The sequence below is a fragment of the Rana temporaria genome, chromosome 3 (genome assembly GCF_905171775.1).
Source record: "Rana temporaria chromosome 3, aRanTem1.1, whole genome shotgun sequence".
NCBI classification, from domain to species: Eukaryota; Metazoa; Chordata; class Amphibia; order Anura; family Ranidae; genus Rana; species Rana temporaria.
The window spans coordinates 222168035-222189227 of NC_053491.1; the positions used below are offsets into that span (position 1 = coordinate 222168035).

At 38.8% G+C, this 21193-nt stretch overlaps 1 protein-coding gene across 16 annotated transcripts in view; it reads right to left on the reverse strand.

Annotated features, from left to right (window-relative positions):
* MYBPC1 (myosin binding protein C1) overlaps positions 1–21193 on the reverse strand; it is a 168326-nt gene that overhangs the window by 36575 nt on the left and 110558 nt on the right. For 13 of the 16 annotated variants that reach the window (XM_040344311.1, XM_040344310.1, XM_040344309.1 and 10 more), the window contains 5 exons: positions 19844–19948; positions 15741–15929; positions 13716–13850; positions 11630–12034; positions 10173–10547 (listed from right to left, as the gene is read on the reverse strand). In XM_040344311.1, the coding sequence (XP_040200245.1) occupies positions 10173–10547; positions 11630–12034; positions 13716–13850; positions 15741–15929; positions 19844–19948 (1209 nt within the window). The remainder of the gene's footprint in view (positions 1–10172; positions 10548–11629; positions 12035–13715; positions 13851–15740; positions 15930–19843; positions 19949–21193) is intronic. The other 3 variants (XM_040344300.1, XM_040344312.1, XM_040344313.1) reach the window with 3 other exon arrangements.

The window sequence follows — 21193 nt, forward strand, 5'->3', positions numbered from 1 at the left end:
TTTCCTTCGGTCCAAAATTTTAAAACATGCTTCAAAACCGAACCAATGGACCGCTGCCCGATCAGTCAAAACCGATGGTTAGTACAGAAAAGCATCGGTTCAAAACCCGCGCATGCTGGTGTGTACGCATATCAGGCCGTCAGGCCACTTCAGCGGTGAACCGATGAAAACGGTCCGTCGGACCATTTTCATCGGTTTTGTCCGACCGTGTGTACGGGGCCCTAGTGTTGGGCTTTCCAATGCTTGCCAATGTTATGGGATCAGGTGTTTTGCTGCATTTATTGGATGTGGTATTATCATTCTCTTATATTGTTTTATTGTAAGTTTGGTATTATGTAATAAATAGGTTTTTGGATTTTGAGGCATATGTACTCCCTTGATTTCTTGAATCTGTTGTATCACTTCTTGTCAAAATTTCTGTATTTTTAAACGCTTTAATCATATATGTGGCATTGTTCCTCTTTTCCCACACCCTCTCCAACAAAGCTGTGTTTTCGCCTTTTGATATTTATGTGCTTTGATAGGTGCTATATACCATCTTGACAGACATTTATAATTAGTTTCTATCGTATTTATATCTATTGCTGTTCCGTCTGCTAATTTCAACATTTCTCTTTCTCATGCTCACTCCAAGTTGCACCAAGTTCTGCTTCCCACCTATCCAAGAAAGGCGATACCAATGGTTTTGACATTAGAGTAAGAATCTTATAAATCTGGGAAATTCTGTGCATTGGTGCTTCCCGTAAGTTGAGCAATTTTTCAAATGATAATAAGCTTTCTCCTGATCTTATTGGGTGTGGCAGTGTCTTTATAAAATGGCTTAACTGATGGTATCTTAGTTCATCTATCACTAGTAACTCCTTTTTGTGTCTTAATTCTTGGATTGTGTATATCTGTCTCTTTCATAATATCTAAATAGTGTCTCATAGTGAATTATATTCCCATTTACTTTGTTTTTGTATTAAATCCCATATCTTAAATAAGTTCATTGTTAATTCACTTGTGTCCTTCAAAAAAATTACAATACTATTGTGGTACCCATATTCCCTTTTTCAATTGTGTATTACTTGATGTGTTTTCAATTTTATCCCAATTTTTCCCATGTTAATTAAATGTCCAATCTATAAATCGTTATAACTAAACTGCATTATTATATCTTTCAAATCAGGTTAAGCTAATTCTCCATGTATTTTAGCTTTACTTAGTTCTTCAAATTGTATTCTCGTTTTTTTGTGCTGCCATATGAACTTAAATATCTTCTTTTAATGTCCTAAAATACACCTGTGGCTTGTGTATAGGGAGCATCTGAAATTTATAGAGAACTTTTGCCAAGATTCCCAACTTGATAATATTTATACATCCTATCGAGGAAAGTGGCCTCATGGATATTCATTTTGTTTCCTCTTTAATCTTATTTATTAACGGTATGTAATTCATTTGATACAGATCCTTGGGAGATGTTGTTAACTTTATACCTTGTATTGGTTGTTCATTTTTTTTATCCATATTAATATTTAGGATTTCAGACTTTGAGGGGTTATTTTTTCAGTTTGATAGTTCTTCATAATCTTTAAAAAATTATTATATATTATATTTGGTAACGCTGTTCATTACCTGTTTCCATCTGTTCATTAGAGGCCTGACTCTGTTCTGGTTGCCTTTTTATAACTTCTCCTTCCTGTATGGGCCCCACCCAGGCCATCCCAGGAAGTCTATATTAACTGTTGCACTACAGGTCTGCAGTGCTGTTCAACCGTGTTGTTAGCTTCAGTTCCTGTCTGCAGTGTGCTACGATTACCTTCCTATGTACCGTTTTTGGCTCGTCCCTGACTTCTCCTGTTTGCCTGTGATCCTGACCTTTTGCCTGTCCCTCGGTTACCCTTGTCTGCCTGTTGCCCTGACCTCGGCTTACCCATCACTATCGCTTGTCCTGCTTGCTGCCTCCCCACTCTTCCTGCGGAGCGTGACCTAGGGGATCCCAGGGGTCGTGACCTAAATACAGCTGTGGCGAAGGCCATCCTCACCACTAGAGGCTCTGGTGAACACAAAGCTGGGTCTTAGATTCCTCGCCCTGGGGGATCTTGGGTTCACGCTTCCTCTCTGATAGCAGCAGTCGGCTATAGGGTTCACTACCCTGTGGTGCATCCCTGACCCCAACAGGGTGCACTTGTCACCTGGCCACAGGTGACCTGACAGGCAGGAGACATAAAACAAGATATCATCCACATATGCCGCCACCTTATGTTCCTCTTTTCCTACCTTCATTCCTTTTATATCTACACTATTTCTAATAGTGGCCTATTAAGGTTCAAATGTCAATATAAGCAAAAGGGGTGAAAGAGGACACCCCTGTCTCGTACCATTAAATAACTCAAAAGATTGAGATAGAGTCCCATTGATCATTACTTCTACCTTTGGATATTGATATAGTGTTTTAATCCATCAAGTCATTTGGGCCGATCCCTATCTCCTCTATTGTAGCCTTCATGAATCCCCAGTCCACCCTGTCAAATGCCTTTTCTGCATTTATTGACAGGAATAGAGCTGGGGGTCCATTTCTGTTTATTTTTGTATGAGTAACAATGTTCTTACTCTTTTTTCTGTGCCCAGTATGAACCATACCTGGTCTGTATGTATCCAGTCCAGCATTAATCTCTTCAATCTAGTGGCTAATATTTTGGCATACAGTTTTGTGCCTACATTTAGTAATGATATTGGTCTATAACTGGCACATTATTCGGTATATGTTTTCCTTCTTTTGGTATTACTGTTATATAGTCCAACCGTGATTCTCTCCTCATTTTCATCCCTTCATCTATGGAATTCCAATAGGAACATAATCTTGGAACTAATTGGTCCTTAAATTTTTTATAATAGATTATGGAGAATCCATCCTGCCCTGGACTCGTGGTTTTCTACTTTAGTGCTGTAAAGATTTCTTCTTGCGTTATGGGTTTCTTTAGAGCTAACATATTTCCCTCATTCAATTTAGTAATTTGGCCTTTTAAATAAGCTTGTAACTTTTCCTTATTTTCTAATTATTTTGCTTGTTCCCCTGTTGATCTTACTGAGTATAGTGCACTATAAAACTTTTTGAATACTCTTGCAATTTCTGGTGTAGGATACACCAGTTCCCCTGAGCTTTTTTTTATATTTTTCTATAAAGTTTACCGACTTCTTTTTCCTTAGTGCTCTATATCCATATTGTTGTACATCTATTGTATATCTATTCCTTTTCTTTTTTTTATGCCTTTGTTCTAGTTCATATAGTTATTTTAATATTTAATTTATTTAATTGTATTCAGCCTCTTTTTCTTTTATTGAGTCCCAATTGATATCAGGATACCCCTTTTATATGCCTCATGGGCTTCCCATACCGTGGCCTCTGATAACTCCTGAGTCTTATTTATCTTAAAGTATTGTACTAATTCTTTCTCTATTTTTTCAATTATCTCCTGATCTTGTATTAGTGTCTGATTTAGTCTCCAAATATTTGTCTTATTCTGTACCTCTGTAATCTCCATTTCCATTGTCACTGGTGCATGATCAGATAAAGTGATTGCTTTATTAGATGTTTTACTTATTATTTCTAATAATCTATGTTCTACTAGTATATAATCCAGTCTTGAATACCCCCCCTTTCCAGGAGTAGAATGTTTACTCTCTCTAGAATTTATAATTCTCCAGCTATCTATCAATTGGTTGTGTATGCTGAAAACACTTTCGTATTTATAAAACATTTTATGCCCACCCCCCTCCCCCACCCCCCAAAAAACAATGGATTTCATCAGGTAGAATGGAAATGAATATTGGCCAATGATCCACATGACAAGTAAGATTATACAGTACCAATTCCTACATTGTAAACATCTGACTGGACTGCCATGACCTAGCTTCTAGCACTTCTAATCAAGCTAAAATAATATGGTCCATCTGCATCCTTTGTGAAAATCATCAATATTTTGTCATATAGATGGAAGACTTGTTAAGGGATATGTGATTAGAGGTGTATCATCATTTTATATAACAAGAACTGTATATTTTTTAGGTTTGACCAAGTACTATACAAGTGTATACTCTTGTCTATTTGAACTCGCATCTGAAAGTAATACTTAATAAGGGGAATTATTTGGACATTGAGAACATTGTAAAGTGTGTGATGATCTCAGGAACAGTCTTGACATCTTGGTTCATATTACCAGTATAAAATAGTTCTTGTTCTGTAGCACATTGTCCATCTTGACTGTCGTTTGGATATATCCAGAGGATGAAAAAGGCAGCAATTTACAATTATGCCCACATTTCTTGTAGTATTATCCACGGAGAGCGATGCACATTATATTCATTTTCTTCTCTGTGAAGTTCTCCAGTATCCATGATCAACAATTTTGCGCTTTTGGGATTTCACAATTACCAGCAATGAAATTTCCCTTTATTTGCCAATGATTGGATTTAAAATGCTTCACAAATCACATATATATTTAAAGAGAAAAAAAGCAAGCAAAAGCATACGAAGATGGTGGGCTTTTTTACAACATAGAAACAAATGAAAGCCATTGTATTTGTTATTTGCCAGGAATGATAGGGTAGCTCTCCAGTGGGGATTATATTAGATTACTTGGTGATTGTGAGGATGATGATTTTCAATCTTAATGTAGAACCTTGTATAGAAGTGTTTAAAGCCTTAACTCAGTCTCGCTGACAATTGTTATATTAAAAAAACATGGTTAGTCTCCTAATCACCACAAATGATATTCACTTTTGTGGGCCTACTCCCTGGCCCCTCAAAATTCTAAACACCTTCAAATTCTGTGAATTTCTGTTCAAAATGTGGCCAAGGTTTATTTTCATAGTGTGGTGTAAAGTGTTTAAAAGATCATATGATAAATTGTAAATGTTTCTATGACCATTAAATCCTATGTGTAATAAGAGCACTGGAGTGCATTCTTATATGTGTACCTTAATTCTTATAGCCCCTGACTGATCATTTTTATACATTAAGTAATCCTTACATCCCATTTATATCAAAACTTGTTCTTTTCCATTTTAACTCATTGGAGTCTGATGAGTATTGTTGGCTGTAGCTTACAGCCTGTCTGTTCTTTCTTTAAAGACTACCTTTCACTGCACAAAAACTGCATTTCCCAACTGTGGACTATCTTTGACCTGTAGTTTCCATCTAAGAAGTAGAGGCTGGCCAATATTATCTTTTGTGATTTAATACATGTTCCTACTGATATTTATCATCATTCTGCAACTGATTATTTTAACATTACGAGTTGCAGGTAGCTTCTTCAAAAATGTATTTAAACTGTAATGAAGTTTATGTATGTAAACTAAACATTATTGGTGAGTGGTTTTACAGGCTAAGTTAACTTTTTCTTCTAAATTCCAGCTCACCTATGTACCAATACAGCATTAATGTACTTATTTTGCAAAAATAAAACAGCTTTCCATTAATTCTACACAGGCTTACCTCACTCTCTTTATAGCTATTCAAAAACACTGCTCCATTACTTCTGCCTTATTTCCCGGACAGACTTCAGGTCATGACACAGGAAGGAGTTGACCAGCTGATCTCATTAACGCACACCCTGTATCATCTACCATCAGCTGATCAACTCCTTCCTGTGTCATGACCTAAAGTCTGTCCAGGAAGTGAGGCAGAAGTAATCGAGCAGTGTTTTTAAACAGCTATAAAGAAAGTGAGGTAAGTGTGTGTAGAATTAATGGAAAGCTGTTTTATTTTCGCTAAATAAGTACATTAATGCTATATTGGTACATAGGGAAGCTGGAATTTAAAAATAAAAAAAAAGGTGAACTTAGCCTTTAAGTGCCTGCACTTTAAAGTATAACAGCACTTCCACTTGAATTTTAAAAAAAGATCTTCCCCCAGCGCTTCAAAAGGAATGCTGATGGATGAGTTATTATTTGTGAAAATAATTTCTGCTTTAAACACTATTATATGCAACCTCCTGACTCTGAGTGCATCATGCTTTCCCCCTTTAGATTCTGATTCCTCCAGAGAGATTACTCTTATAGCCCAATGCAGAGCCAGGAATTAAATCCCTGTCTTATCACCCGAGGGAGGACTGAATGATTAATCTGTACTATACATTCAAAAGTGGTATTAAACCTAAAACCCAAAATGTACTATATTGCAGCATACTCATCATTAGATGTGGTGGTTGCATCAGTTTTCAAGAGAGGAGCATTTAGGCAGAAAAAAATTTCTGTCCCGCCTAAACGGGAGTAAACACGTTTTAAAAGCGTGTTAACGCTAGGCGCTCGTAGCGCTTGAGTGTTTTTTCATTTCAGGGGTCAGAATAATTAATATTCTAGCCAATGAAATTAAGAAATAAATTGCTCAAGCGCTTGAGGCACCTAAGCGTGTTTGAAAACATGTGGCTTAGGAGCATTTTTGCAGTAGCTTTTCTCCTGCTAAGAGAAACACATTTAGGAAAGCACCAGTGTGCAAAAAGCCTAACAAATTGAAGCCAGACTCCAGCTCACGCTTTATAAGCAGTTCCAGCAAACAGGTTTGATGATTCCCTACCACTTGGAGTATACCTGAAGCCTGTTTGGCCATCCCTTAAAGGGGGTCAAACATTCTCGTAAAGGTGCATCAACTAGAGCATGTTTGTGTGGTGGAGGGTTATTTCACTTTGCTTGCTGGCAGAGAAGCTGCTTTGGAAGATATGTTATTCAACGGCTGGAATCAAATAGAACTTTGTTCTGTATGGATTCATCACATACTGTATATGGACTTTATGTATATAATTCTTCACATGGTTTTTTACTTCCGTGGAGTGTTTTCCTCCTCTGATGCCGCGTACACACGACCATTTTTCGTGTTGTAAAAAATGACGTTTTTTTCTTATGTCATTAAAAACTATCTTGTGTGGGCTACAGAGCATTTTTCACAATGTAAAAAATGGGCATTAAAAATTTCGAACATGCTCTAATTTTTCACGTCAGTTTTTAACGTTGTCGTTTTTTACGTCGTAAAAAATGGTCGTGTGTGGGCTTTAACGACGTGAAAAAAACGTGCATGCTCAGGAGCAAGTTATGAGATGGGAGCGCTCGTTCTGGTAAAACTAGCATTCGTAATGGAGTAAGCACATTCATCACGCTGTAACGGACTGAAAAGCGCAAATCGTCTTTTACTAACACAAAATCAGCAAAAGCAGCCTAAAGGGTGGCGCCATCCGCATTGAACTTCCTTTATAGTACCATCATACGTGTTGTACGTCACTGCGCTTTGCAAGAGCATTTTTTTTTCACGATCGTGTTTAGGCAAGGCCGTTTTAATGATCGGGTTGAAAAACGTGTGTACGCGGCATTAGATGTACTTATCCTTTTTAGACGTTTTTTTTACACTTATATTCGAAAGCAATTGTTTTTATTTAATTTTGCCCACATATCTATTCTTGAGCACTAAACTTCTTTATGAATTGTCTGTATAGAATTTTGTATCAAAATCTTTAAGTGTTGGCAGCTGTTTTTGCACTTTACTTCTGAATGCAGAGTTTTTTCTACTCCCAAAGATGGGGGCGCTATTTCAAATTTAGGGGATGTCTGGGCCAATAGTTGGGCCCAGACCTGTTGAATTATACACAAATTTGCCTCTGTTCGGGCTGTGGTACTGCCTGGTAGTATTTTCCCTTGTTGCCTGTGGGTGGCGTTACCACTTCAGGTCCATGTTGGAACGCAGGTGTACCATGGTGTATTGGGTATCCCTCCTCGGCAGCGGTACAGTGGGAGTGGTGACCCCGCTGTGCATGCTGGGAGGGGATACTTAAGGGGCAGACGCTGTTTTTTTGGGGTCCTTCGCCTCGTGACCCTCCTGGCGCGAGGTGGGTGTGTGCCAATTTCAGTCTCGGGACCACGTTGGTTTGAGGCTGTGTTCCTGTCAAGTAGGCCCAGTTATCCTGGCTGCGCCTACGCTTTAGAGGTGATCCTGTGCTGTCTGTCCTGCGGGAAGAAGCCACTCAATGAAGGAAGCCAGGGGAGGACCTGTCCCGGAAAGGACTGAGCAGAAGGCTGGTACTTTGGGAGAGGCCTGGTAACTTATTGAAGGATGCACCGTAACCTACAATACCTTACAGTCCGCCGGATTGGCTTAAAGGCTCTTTGGCTGTAAAGCAGGAAGTTCGGGACTTTCAATTCTGTGGCAGAGGATTCCTGAATATCCATTCTGTGTTCTCAGATGGTCTGTGGCAGAGACTGTTTCTATACTGTCCGTGCATCATTCCGGCTGCTAGGCCATGTGAGAGGGGCCTATCCGGGTGAGCAATACCCACTCAGGAGTGAGTGGTGAATATTGGAACTTTGATTACTATTGTGCATTCTGTACCGCGTACCTGAACCTTCCACTTCTCTCTATTCTCTCTACTTCCTTCACAAGTTCTATGCAACAAAAATAAAGCCTGCAGTTGAAGGTTTTACATCTTGTGTGGACATTGCAGTTTCTACAGACTTCCTCCCCTGGACAATGAACTTAGAGGTCACGTGCAAAACCCCAAATCTAAACCAGCAGCTCCTTCGAGGGTAGTGCTACATAAGTAATTATGAATAAATACAAGCTTATCATTTTAATCACACCTTCCAGTGTTAAGTGTCAAGTCTCATCCTTGTAAACTGATACATTCCAGCAGAGAGCTTGAGCTTGTGAAACACAACAGACTTCCTGGCTGGATTACCAGATGAAAATAGAAGAAAGGAAGTCTAAAAGGGCAAACTAACACAGCCATCACATCTAAAAATTTGTAAGCTGCAATATAATAAATGTTTGCTTTTGGGTTTTATATTGCTTTATTTTTTTTATTTTTTTTTTAAATGTTTATATTGCTTTAAGTATAACTCCACCTACAATACTAAATTTCTTCCCCCAGCAATCTCTGACAAAATGCCAATATGATGAGTTATCATTAGTAAGGAGAAGTTCTGCTTCCAACATTACTGCCAGCAACCTACTGACTCTGAGACCATCCTGCCGTGGTTTGAAAATTTTGCTCCTATTAGAGAGAGTACTCATTTAGCCTAGTGCCGAATCCCGAATAAAATCCCTGTGTTATCCCTTGAGGAAGGACTGAATGGTTGAACTATGCTTACATCTCTGGATGTGGGCTAATGTCAAATTCACGAACAACTGATGTGCAGTATGTATGCTTCTGACCTTCTTTGTATTTTTCCTCAGATATTTTAAGTGATGGGGTTATTGCATTACACGAACAATAATTTTACAAAAACACATTTTACTAAGTGCACAGTAGGAAAAGGATCAGGACATACAGTACAATAAAGGCAATTTTTCAGGAATTTAAACACCCAGTAAACCAGTATTGGCAATGCTGAATTGCCAGTTGCCACCTAAACTTAAAAATTGTCCATGATGTAAGCACTGGGTATACAGATTCCTGTAACAGCTGCTTAACTGTGCAGGAAGCATTAGTACCAGCCAAAATGTTTTTCGCTTTGGATAAAGTGGGGAAGAGAGAGGAATTTCTGTCAGGTTTTTTTCCCCTTTATGGTACCACTGGGCAGGTTTTTCCTCACTTTCTGCCCCTAGCATGCCCATACAAGAAATGGATCGGCACATTTCAACCATGACAACAAGGCACACACAACAATACAGATAATGTCATAGGGTCTGGTCTTCCACTCTAGTTAAAATATGTTTGTTTTTGTATGTGTTCCACTTGGAGAAATGTTACATTACTTCCTGAACTGACAGGAAAAGGAACACACACAGCAGTAAAAATCTGACAGAGGCTCTAATCTTTCCCAATGCAATCCAAAACAAAATTGGAGTTGTGTTTTATTATAATTCTGAAAAGTTAGCATTTTCTCTGGTCCAAAAGGGAAGCTTTGACAAACATTGTAGGGAATGGGGATGTGGTTACAATCTATTGCAAAGAGAAGTGGAGGTGATACTCATAACAGCCATATTTTATCTTTCAGTTCTGTTTTTTGCAGTGCAGATTAGAAAATAAAAAGGAACATTTAGAATGGCTGCTATATCAGCAACATCAGCATTTTCCTTGCTTTAGTTTGTTATTTGTGCAAAGGCTTTTGAACTGTTTGCAATTAGAACATTTGGTTTTAATTAAAGGCATTCCTACTATGACTGGTGAAGCACAAGTATAATAATTTGAGAATATTTTTGTTACCTTCATCCAGTTCCTCTTGGAAGTCCTGAGAGTCAATTTCTTTGATTTGTAATACAACCTCCACACGCTTTTCAATGGATGTCAACTCAAGCAAATTGGCTTTTTCTCCTTTACTTTCCAAAATTTTTTGGGTTTTGTTATGGTCCAGCTTTTTCTTTGTTTGTCGTTTGAGGTTTTTCCATGCTTTCTTTATTTCCTCGATTGACCTGTTATTGCCCCCTACAGTATTTATGTGCTTTTGTAAATCTGCCCACATTTTGTCCTTATCTGCAACGTTGGTTTGAGCTCCAAAGAGTTGGGGCCCAAGTTTGGCAATATTATCCAATAAAGTGTTCAATTCCTCATCTGTAAATTTCGGCTTGTCTGCTCCTCCTGCTGAAGATGGAGCAATCGCAGGTAAATGGAATTTTACACATGCTTATGGGGCCAAGAAAACATAATTTGCATATGATACACATACAAAATAATTGTAGAACACTAAAATTTCAACTTTACATTTTTAGTTTAGTAACTTTAGATGGAAAAGTGCTAAATTATTATTGTTGTTTTAAAACAAATGGTACAGAACCTAAGTGGGCTTCCTATGCAATGTACCTAAAGTCACAAAAATGCGTGCTTTGTAGTGTACCATTCTGTGGTTTGAATAGGCGCTAAGTTTTCAATGAAATTTCAGTACTGTCTGCTTGCTATAGTTGATGCCTTGCAAAGATTGTGCATCTCTGCTAGAAGGGGACAGTACCTACACAGATTGTTTGGATATAGCACAACAGCTTTAAGAAAGTGCATTTGGAGAACTTAGAGCTTACCAAAAGCTTACCACTTGCTCATTAAAATGAAGAACAATATGTGTAATATGCATTATATACTATATAATAGTAATATTATTATTAGCAAATAATTTGAGTATAATACTCATAGGCATAGTAAGTGTTGTGTTCGGTGAGGAGACAATAACCCAGGAATTTACAAAGTCAGTTAAGTGTCATAATGCAATGGTTTAGGACTTTATATAAAAAGAAAACCTGAGACTTCAGTTGGACTTTCTGGTGGTTTATCAGTGGTTATATGAATGACTACATTGAAACAACTTGTTGCTAATTATTTTTCTTAAATAGACAATTTTCTGAAATTCAAAAGATTTCTCTATTCTCTCCAGAATTCATTAAACATAAATTATTGACCAGTATGAAAATCTTTATAGAAGGATGGCAGGAAACTGTAAAAGCATTTTAAAGATTGCAAGGATTGAATTAAGTTATAAGACTTTCACTATGAAGAGGGAAAAGAAGTTGGGCAGAGAAAAACTACTATTGTATGATAAGGATGGGGCTGGAATTGTGGATAAAAAAATAGGGAGGACCACTAGGACAGATGTTGCACCCTCTCTGTATTTCACTATACCTTGCTTTATATCAATATAACTTAAATAAGGTTGTACGTTTCAAATTAAGTTTTACCTCCTGTAACATCTTCTTGGATATCTTCTTCATCTCCAGGTGTTCCTTCCAACTGCTGAAGTTCCAACATGGCTTCCACACGTTTCTCCAAATTAGTCAGATTTGATGCAGATTCAGGCACATTTCCATTCTCCACAATAACATCTTTTTTACTTTGTTGTAATTTATCCTTGGTTTTCTTTTTGAGAGCATTCCATTGTTTTTTTAAGTCTGCAATAGACCTGTTCTTGCCCCCTGTGGCATTAACCTTGGCTTGGATGTCTGCCCATATCTTACTCTTCTCAGCTTTGGTAGTTTTAGCAGACAAAGCACCGCAGATGTGTGGGCCATTCTTAGACACACAATCAACTAACATGTCTTTCTCCACATCTGTAAATTCAGGTTTTTCGTGCTTCTCATTTCCTCCTGGTGAAGATGCACCAACCTCAGAAATACTGTTTTGACAAATCAGGGCTGGGGATGCATTTGTATCTGACCTGTGCATTAGTTTTTACTTGGTTTGTACACACAAAACAATGTTAATCTACCCTACCATTAATCCAGGCATTCACACCAGTGCAGATATATTGATGCTGAAGTTCCACGTGCTTTGTTTAGTAAAGTATAAAACGTGAAGGCCTCTTGCTGTACTTAAAAGTAATGTGTGAGGAAAGAAGTCTACAGTATATATAATTTTAATAGAATACAATTAAATCTGTATGTGGTAGAAGCCATATGGCAATACTAACTGAATAGTGCAGAGCTAGATTTTAGCGTGGTCCCAGCGGTATATTCTTGTCAGAGTTTCCTTCCAACTTTTTTGCTATTTTTGTATAATAGTCATTTACCTTTACAGTGTTTCCTAGTGGAAATAAAGTTTATGTAAATAGTCACAACTAATAAAATGCAATTAAGATGTTGTATTCTATGTGTGGTCAATGCATACATTTATATGTGGGTTAAAAAAAATAATGTTTCTACACAGGCTTTTGTTAAAATCAGTAGCAATGTGTAAAAAATACATAGAGTACGATTTATTGTGCTTGTTCAGTAAAAACATATTTTTTAAAGCATACTTGTTTAAAATGTAAATATGCATAGAGATCCATAGAAATGTATGGGTCAACGTAATAAGTTGCAGTGTCATCAAGTACAAAGATTTAAAGTGACCCTGTAGTGTGCCCAAAGCTGCTATAGCAAGCTCCTTCCTTGGATTGTGGTCACCAAAGATCACTTCAATTGGAGCCTAAATAAATACACACATTTTTAGAGTGTGGGGAGAGGAGGTGTATCACCAACACCATTTTACCCATGTAATAGTCTGTGGAAACCTAGTGCCGGCTCTAACATTTAGAAGGTGGGTACATATCATATCTATGCAAATATTGATTCGGAGAAACCCATTGTTTGCATAGGCACTTTTGCAGGCTGTAGCTCTGCTATGCGCACAACAATGATCATTAAGGGACAGTTTGGCATCTTATGGTGCATGCTATCTTTGAAGGGAAGGGGGGACTTTGATTTAGCATATTTAGGGAGATTACAAAGTCACTTTAATAGTCCATGCTACTTCTGTTGCCAGGATTGGACCCACAGCCTGGCATCCTTGGGAAGGTGTGTCTGATATCTGTGAATAGACATGATCTCTTAAGTGCTATGTTTAGCTGTAAGTTGGATTTGTTGTCGGTACAATATTATGAGATCATATACAGTATGTGGTTTTGAATGCTTTATAAATCAAAGTTCTTTTCATTCCCAGTCCAGATCCAAATCGGAATTTTCTTCATGCACAGCAGCAATGTACAAAGACCCAGCAATACATATCATTATGTTACTGCATTGACAAGGCTGCAACATTCTTGTTTGGATCTAACAGGCAGCAGCCACGCTCATAGATGTTAGTCTGGATGGGTACCGAAAGTTTATATTCACAACTCATTCTTAAACACTAGAAAAAGAAACAGTTGAAACCCAGGTTTGAAACTATGAATCATGACATGATTAAGGCATGACAGCACTCTACTGTTTATTGTTAAATTAATTACTGTTAAGCAAAAGAGGATTAGAGAAAAAGAAGAGGCAGGGGACTGGATTTCTGAATGTTTACCTCCTTCAAAGCAGTATTCAAGAACATAACCATCTAACCCTGCAGCGCCAATGTGGTCAGGGGGTCTCCATTTCAATGTCACTGTGGTATCAGTTACTCCATCTACGGTCAGCATGGTTGGTGCACTTGTGACAGCTAGACGAAAGTGAAGCAAATTAATCAACAATCTGATTAAATAAAAGGAATCAGCATTAGAAGGCAAGTGAACATTAGGTGAACATCCACTAATTGAAATATCTTCTGGCCAGCTGATTATTTTTCACCTACATGCAATGCCGTATCCTGGCCTAGGCCAACAAGGCCCAGGCCTAGGGCAGCACTTTGCAGGGGGGCAGCATGGAAAGTGTCCCTGCTGGCTTGTGCTACACTGTTGGTGTAATGCAAGCTGTTTCTAATTTTGACTGTCCTATCATCCTGGACCACAAACCTTCCTCACTGTGCTATATGTTTTCTGCTGTACCATTGGCATGGTTATATCTTCTTAGTCCTCTCCATAAAATTATCAGAAATTTGTGCTTGAAGTAGAACTGTAGCAACACTTTTTTTTCATTTTGGATAGATTAAGGGAGGGTTATAGGCCCTGTTTTTTTTTACCATCCCTATCCCATTGCAGAGATTTCCCTTCACTTTCTGCCCCATAGCTAAACAGGAAGTTATAGGAAATCTATGCAAATTAAGGGAATCCATTCCCCCTACCCAGGCATTGAGAACTAGTGTCCCCACTCGAAAATTTCAGGGTGGGTCTTAAACAGAAAGGGGTGTGGCCTTGACAGGAAGGGGTGGGTCATATATAAATTAGGGGGTACACAAGTTTAGTTAGGTCTAGGGAAGCACAAATCCTAAATACACCACTGCCTACATGTATATAGCTGACATGACTTTTATTGATCTTATTTCAGGGATTCCACTAACAAAGTTCTTTTGACAGTGTTTGTGCAAGGGCAACCTAATCATGGCCTGGTCTACTGCAGTGCTCATTTATTCTCCGTAACATGAAACATTAAACCATACAACTGCATTATTGAGCAAATTTGATAAGGTAAAGCATAGAAACATAGAAAAGTGACAGCAGAGAAAATACCAAGTGGTCCATCAAGTCTGCTCTAATTTTATTTATTTTTGTCTGAGAAAGGACAGGATTTCCTTTTTCTTGCTGGTGACCCTTCTAGTGATGCATCCTACAATTCTATTCGCATTTCTCACTACCTGGTCACACCTTTTGCTCATTTTGCAATTATCTGAAAAAGGTACTCCCAAATCTTTTTCCTCCGTAGTGCTGGCCAACACTACCTTCAATATTGTTCTCTATAAAGGTATTCTTTTCCTTATTTTACATTTAGAAACATTCAAACTGCAGTTACCACTTCTTTGACCAATTTTTCAGCAATGCCAAATCATGTTTCATGTTACGGACACCTCCAGGGATATCAGCCCTATTGCACACCTTTGTGTTATCAGTAAAAATACATACCTTACCCACAACCCTTTAGAGCCCTTTCACACTGGGGCGTGGGCCACGTTATCTGCGCTTTCTGGCCTCTAGCGGGGTGCTTTTAACCCCGCTAGCGGCGGAGGAAAGGGTTAAAACTGCCCACAAAGCGCCGCTGCCCATTGATTTCAATGGCAGGGGCAGTTTAGGAGCGCTGTATACAACGCTCCCACCCCAAAGACGCTGCTTGCATGACCTTTTTTTGGTACTGCAAGTGCACCGCCCCAGTGTGAAAGCACTCAGGCTTTCACACTGGGGAGGCTTGAGAGGCGCTTTTTAGGCACTTTACAGGCACTATTTTTTAGCGCTAAAACACCTAAAAAGCGGCTTCAGTGTGAAAGGTGTCTTAGTTATATCACTTACATATACGTTGTACATTAAATAGAACTGGACCAAAGCACCACAGTAAAATCATCATTTGTGTAAAAATATTCCTAAAATGCTTAATTTATGCTATAAACATAATTATACTTCTAAAATTTGCAAATCCAGTGACAAAAAACTATGCTCATCGTTGCAGTCTAACATTTACTTACCTAATGGGACAAAAGGTTTGGAGGGCAGGCTTGGTTTAGAAATCCCTATTGAGTTGACAGCAAAAACCCGGACCTCATAAGCCACACCTTCAATCATTTTTTTGGGTTCAAAAGTGGTATCCTTACATAAGTCAAAATTTAATCTCATCCACCTGGAGCTCTGCTTCTTTTTTCTTTCAATAAAATAGCCTGTAGATGAGCATAAACACAAATATATATTCTTATACATCATTGTGACTACAATACAAATGGAAAACAGTAAAATTTGTGAATACTAGTTTTTAATTGCCACCCTTATGGTGAAAGTTTTGGGACTGGTTTCAGCAAATATTCTATTAACTGCTTGCCAACCGGGCCAATTTTGACATTTCTCTCCTACATGTAAACTCTTTTTATTTTTTTTGTTAGAAAATTACCATATACCGTATTTATCGGCGTATAACGCGCACTTTTTCCCCCCTAAAATCAGGGGGAAATCGGGGGTGCGCGTTATACGCCAATGTCATTTTTTTACCAATGGGGGGGAGCGGGGATTGGGCGGGGGTGTCGTGCCGGCCATCCTACCTCTCCTGGTCCTGGGACGCCAGCGTGAGCGTACTGAATCGCTCGTCCCTTCTCTCCTCTTCTTGCTCCTCCTCCCCCTCCGAGTGTAGCTTCAGATTGGAGGAGGAGAGCGGTCACATGAGAGGAGAGCGATCATGTGACCAGCCGGGGAACACAGTATGAATGAGAGGAACTATCCATGCTTGAACACAGGCTACGGTATGTAGAAGGGACTGGCAGTGCTTTGTTTTTAAACTTTACAGTATGCTGGCAGTCTCCTGGGAGTGCAAGGGGGCTGTGTAATGTAAATGAGCTGTACTGTGCAAGGGAGACAATGCTGTGTAGTGTATGGGGGGGGGGGGAAGGGGGGCTACGTAGTGTGCTGATATCTATGCAATGTGCTGAGATCTATGCAATGTGCTGATATCTATGTGTAATGTGCTGGTATCTATGTGTAATGTGCTGGTATCTATGTGTAATGTGCTGGTATATATGTGTAATGTGATGAGATCTGTGTAATGTGCAGGGGGGGGCTTTGGAATATAAAAGGGGCTGTTGAAAGTTTTTTTCCTGAAACTTCCCTCTTAAAATTAGGGTGCGCGTTATACGCCGGTGCGTGTTATACGCCGATAAATACGGTATATATATTTATTTATTTATTTATGTATATATTTAGCAGAGGACCTATAGATTTTTTTATGCCACACAGTATTGTTTTTTAAATGCAATTTGTTTGGAAAAAACAGACACAATAAAATACCTACTTTTTTGTAAAATTTAAAAGACGATACCTACTTTTTTGTAAAAAATAAAATTGGGTCCATAGGCTACGCTTTAAATGCCTTTACAGGTTAACAGTTTAGAGATACACAGGAAGTCTAGTGCTAGAATTATTGCTCTTGCTCTGACGTTCACGACAATACCTCACATGTGTGGTGTGATCACCGTTTGCACATGCGTGTGGGAGTAACGTATGAATTTGCATTTGCACGTAAGCACAGGGAGACGGGGTGCTTTAAATGTTTTTTTTTCATTATTGGGGGGGGGGGGGTTCATTTTATTGCTATCACAGGGATGAACAACATTCCGTGACATCATGGGCCTTAACGGGTCCTCTTTATGGAGAGATCTGGAGTCTATCTGTCCTCTGGCCTCCAATGCAGCTGATCAGACACAGATTGGTCTGATCGGCTGCTTCCCTGGCCGGTAATGGCCAGGTAAACAGAGAGGCGGAACCAGAAGTGACGGCATACTCGTGGCTTGCAGTTTCTGGGATCACAGAGAGGGAGGAACAACATCAGTTCTGCTCTCTCTATGCTGTGCAGCCATCGCAGCCGGTTGCATCACTCTTGGGCTCTGAGATCGGAGGGCAGAGCCCAGAAAGGCGGAGGCGGCAGCGGGGGCATTAGGGATGGGGGGGGAAAAGGGCAAACAGGATAAGTGCACTTGGTTTAAAGTGCACTTATATTTTTTAATTTATAGCAGAGGTTTTATTAAAATATACACAATTGTACTAATTAGCATGTTCGCACTAGTATCACTGTAACATACAACACAAAAAGAAAGCAAAAAGTGAAAGTAGCCATCTTCAACACCTTATAATGTTGGTCTTTTGCAAAGAGATATGTTACAGACCTTAAAACAAGGCATGATATAGGGGCAACATAAACATTATACAGTATCTGTTTGCTAAGGAGGAGGTAAAGATGCAATGTCTTTAGCACATAACCTCAAAGGAGTTACTGACGAAGAAAATCAGATCATAAATATCGTCCTATAAGCTTTGAGAGTTGTTTATAAAATACTGAGAAATAAAAAGCATTGTATCACTTATTTATATGGTGTGATTCAATTTCATCTGATTCAGTGATAACCAAAACACTCCTAGTTAACCCCACATTAGGAGCTGGATTAGGATAATACCAGGGAAGCCGTTGCTGGGGAACTTAACCATGCTCCCCAAATCTTAAAAAAATTTGTGGGCAACCTCTGTGATGATAAGTGAGCTGTCTCTTCCCAAGAGAGAGTTGATTGAGGCTCTCCAGTGGCCATATGCGGGCAGAACATGGGAGATCTATTTTTGGGCTAATAATTTGCAGGCAAGACACAATAATCTAGTTTTAGATGATTGAATATAATGTGGAACTATACATTTAGGCAGTATGCCCAGGATGTTGGGATTGAACAGAAGGGAAAAGGAAAGAAGCACATTTATAACTTTAAATATAGCTTTCCAAAGCATTTTGGACATCTCCACATCATATGAATAAAAGTTTACTTTTCCCTATCAAATTTTGTACAACTAGGACATGAAATGTATGCCCTTATCAAGCTCAGAGAAATAACCTCCAAAGCATCCATCCATTATTCTGCAGAAAAAGTGCCTAAGTCCTGTTGAGTTCCCACCTCCCCTATAATGGCCAAATGAGGCTGGTAAACTGAAAATAGATCTGGTCTCAATCACCTGTGCTATCATTGAGATCAGTGTAGAGCGAGAGTAGACAAGTGGGGGTAGTGCATGCATATTTTGGAAAGAGCAACTCCTCCTAGAGGCTCTGAAAGGACTTATTATCATTCCTGTGAAATACTTGGCACATAAATGTTAACCCTGTCACTTGCTATCATTTAAGCCCCAAACAGAGGAACTTAAGTAATGGTCTAAGAGCAGATATCTCTTGAGGCATAATATTTTATGGATTTTTGCCATCTCTGACTAATGGGAATTTTACTTTAAATTGCAAGAATCGGATTGTTGGGCAGTTGGTTAGCCCCGCATTTATTGGGGATATTTGACCCCATTTTCTGCAGCCTGTTCTTGAGTCTATTTTCCCTTAGCTCTGAATTCATCCTGAGGACAACTGTATTCATGGTTGTACTGCTGATTGCTTTCTCCGTTTGTGCTTCACTTTTATCTCCTCACTAATTTGTATAAAAACTCCTGAGGAAGTGTTTGTCACGTGCAACATGTCGAATTAAGCAGTATACGACACACTGCCCTATGTAAACAACCGTATCATTAGTATACTCTACTATAGGAAGCGACCTTGTGTCCCTGTTTTTAGTATACTATAATCAGTCTTTGATTTATGGTTCCTTCAGGTGGTGTGTTACTGTTATTCTAAGGCTTTATTGTCATTATGAATAACTAATGTTATATATTTTTTATCTTGTATTGTATATCCCTTTTAATAAAACATATTTTGTATATATTCAACCATATTGTGCCTATAAAGTCCATCTGCCAAACCTATTTTCAACATCCACTATTTCGGGACTTGGCACTGTGTATCCTTTATCATATCCACAGTACCACTCTGTGATGATATGACCCCCAATTATTCTTTGCTGATGATGGGCAAAGCAACAGTTTTACTTAAATGCCCCCTCTTCACCACCATATATTCACTTTTCCTAGTAGACAGAAAAAAACTAAGAGGATGTGGCTACAGAAATACATTTTAACATTGATTCTGCATAAATTTAGTAATTGCCATAGCGTAGCATTTTATGTGACAGAATGAAGACAACATGTATGCAGGTGAGATTATAAATCCACTTACCCATAATAGGGCATCCACCATCATATAATGGTGGGTCCCATTTCATAATACACCAGTCCTCTCCAACCTCAGTTACATCGGGAGCTAGTGGTGCATCGGGTATATCTGATAAATCAAACAAACATTCTGTAGACTTAAACATAACTTAAAAAAGTTATCATTGTTTATTTAAATAGTTTACTGGAAATAGCACTTCTATAGTTTCTGCATAAAACAACATCAGAGTTAAAGAAATATACAGTACATGTTCACACATTCAGAGATTTGACACAAAATGTTTAAACAACGTGTATTCATAGGCACTGAATAGAATTAAAGGAATTTCCGCTTTCTCTAATAATGTGAAAAACAATTCACTTGTTGCCTGATGATGACTGGTGAGGTTGCCTATGACCTCCAATTATCTTCAGTTTCTATTATAAAACCAGTACTGAGCCAGTTGGAGCTTATCATCAGAACTGATAAGCACTCCCTATTTAGGCCTCATTTTAGGGGAGGAAAACACAGCTGAAAAAATGCACCTAAAGACGAATTTGGCATGCACATTTATGCACGTTCACACGTTTGGGGTTAATGCATTTCATTGGAGATAATATAAATTTATTCTGGCCATTAGAATGCATTAATGCACAAACGTGTATATGTGCCTGAAGGCACTAGCGGTAAGGCATGTTTATGTGCTTTTGGTGTTTTTTCCACCCAAGCACTCCTTTCCTGATAATGCCTGTGGTGTGTTTCTTTTTCTGTCTCCAAACCCTCCTTCCTCTAAACACCTGTAAATGCCAATGTGTGCAAGGACACATAGGCTAACATAGTAGTGTGTTTGCCTGTAAAAGCTGCATTTTTTACGTCATGTGTGCATGAGGCCTTAATATTTATTTGACAGAAAAGAATAAAAGTGTAACTAAAGTCAAACTTTTTTGGGGATATTTGGATAGAGTGGTGAGAGGTTAGTGTCACTGTCAGGCTTTTCTGAGCACTGGTGCACAGCCATGTTGGAACAGTAAGGGACCACCCCCAAACTGTTTCCACAAAGTTGGGAGCATGAAATTGTTCAAAATGTCTTGGTATGCTGACGCCTTAAGAGTTCCCTTCACTGGGCCAAGCCCCAGTCCTGAAAAACAACCCCACATCATAATCCCTCCTCCACCAAATGATTTGGACCAGTGCACAGTTTGGGGTGGAGGAACTTGACTGGCCTGCACAGAGTCCTGACCTCAACCCGACAGAACACCTTTGCGGAGACTGTGAGCCAGGCCTTCTTATCCAACATCAGCTCCTGACCTCACAAATGTGCTTCTGGAAGAATGGTCAAACATTCCCATAGACACCCTCCTAAATATAATATAG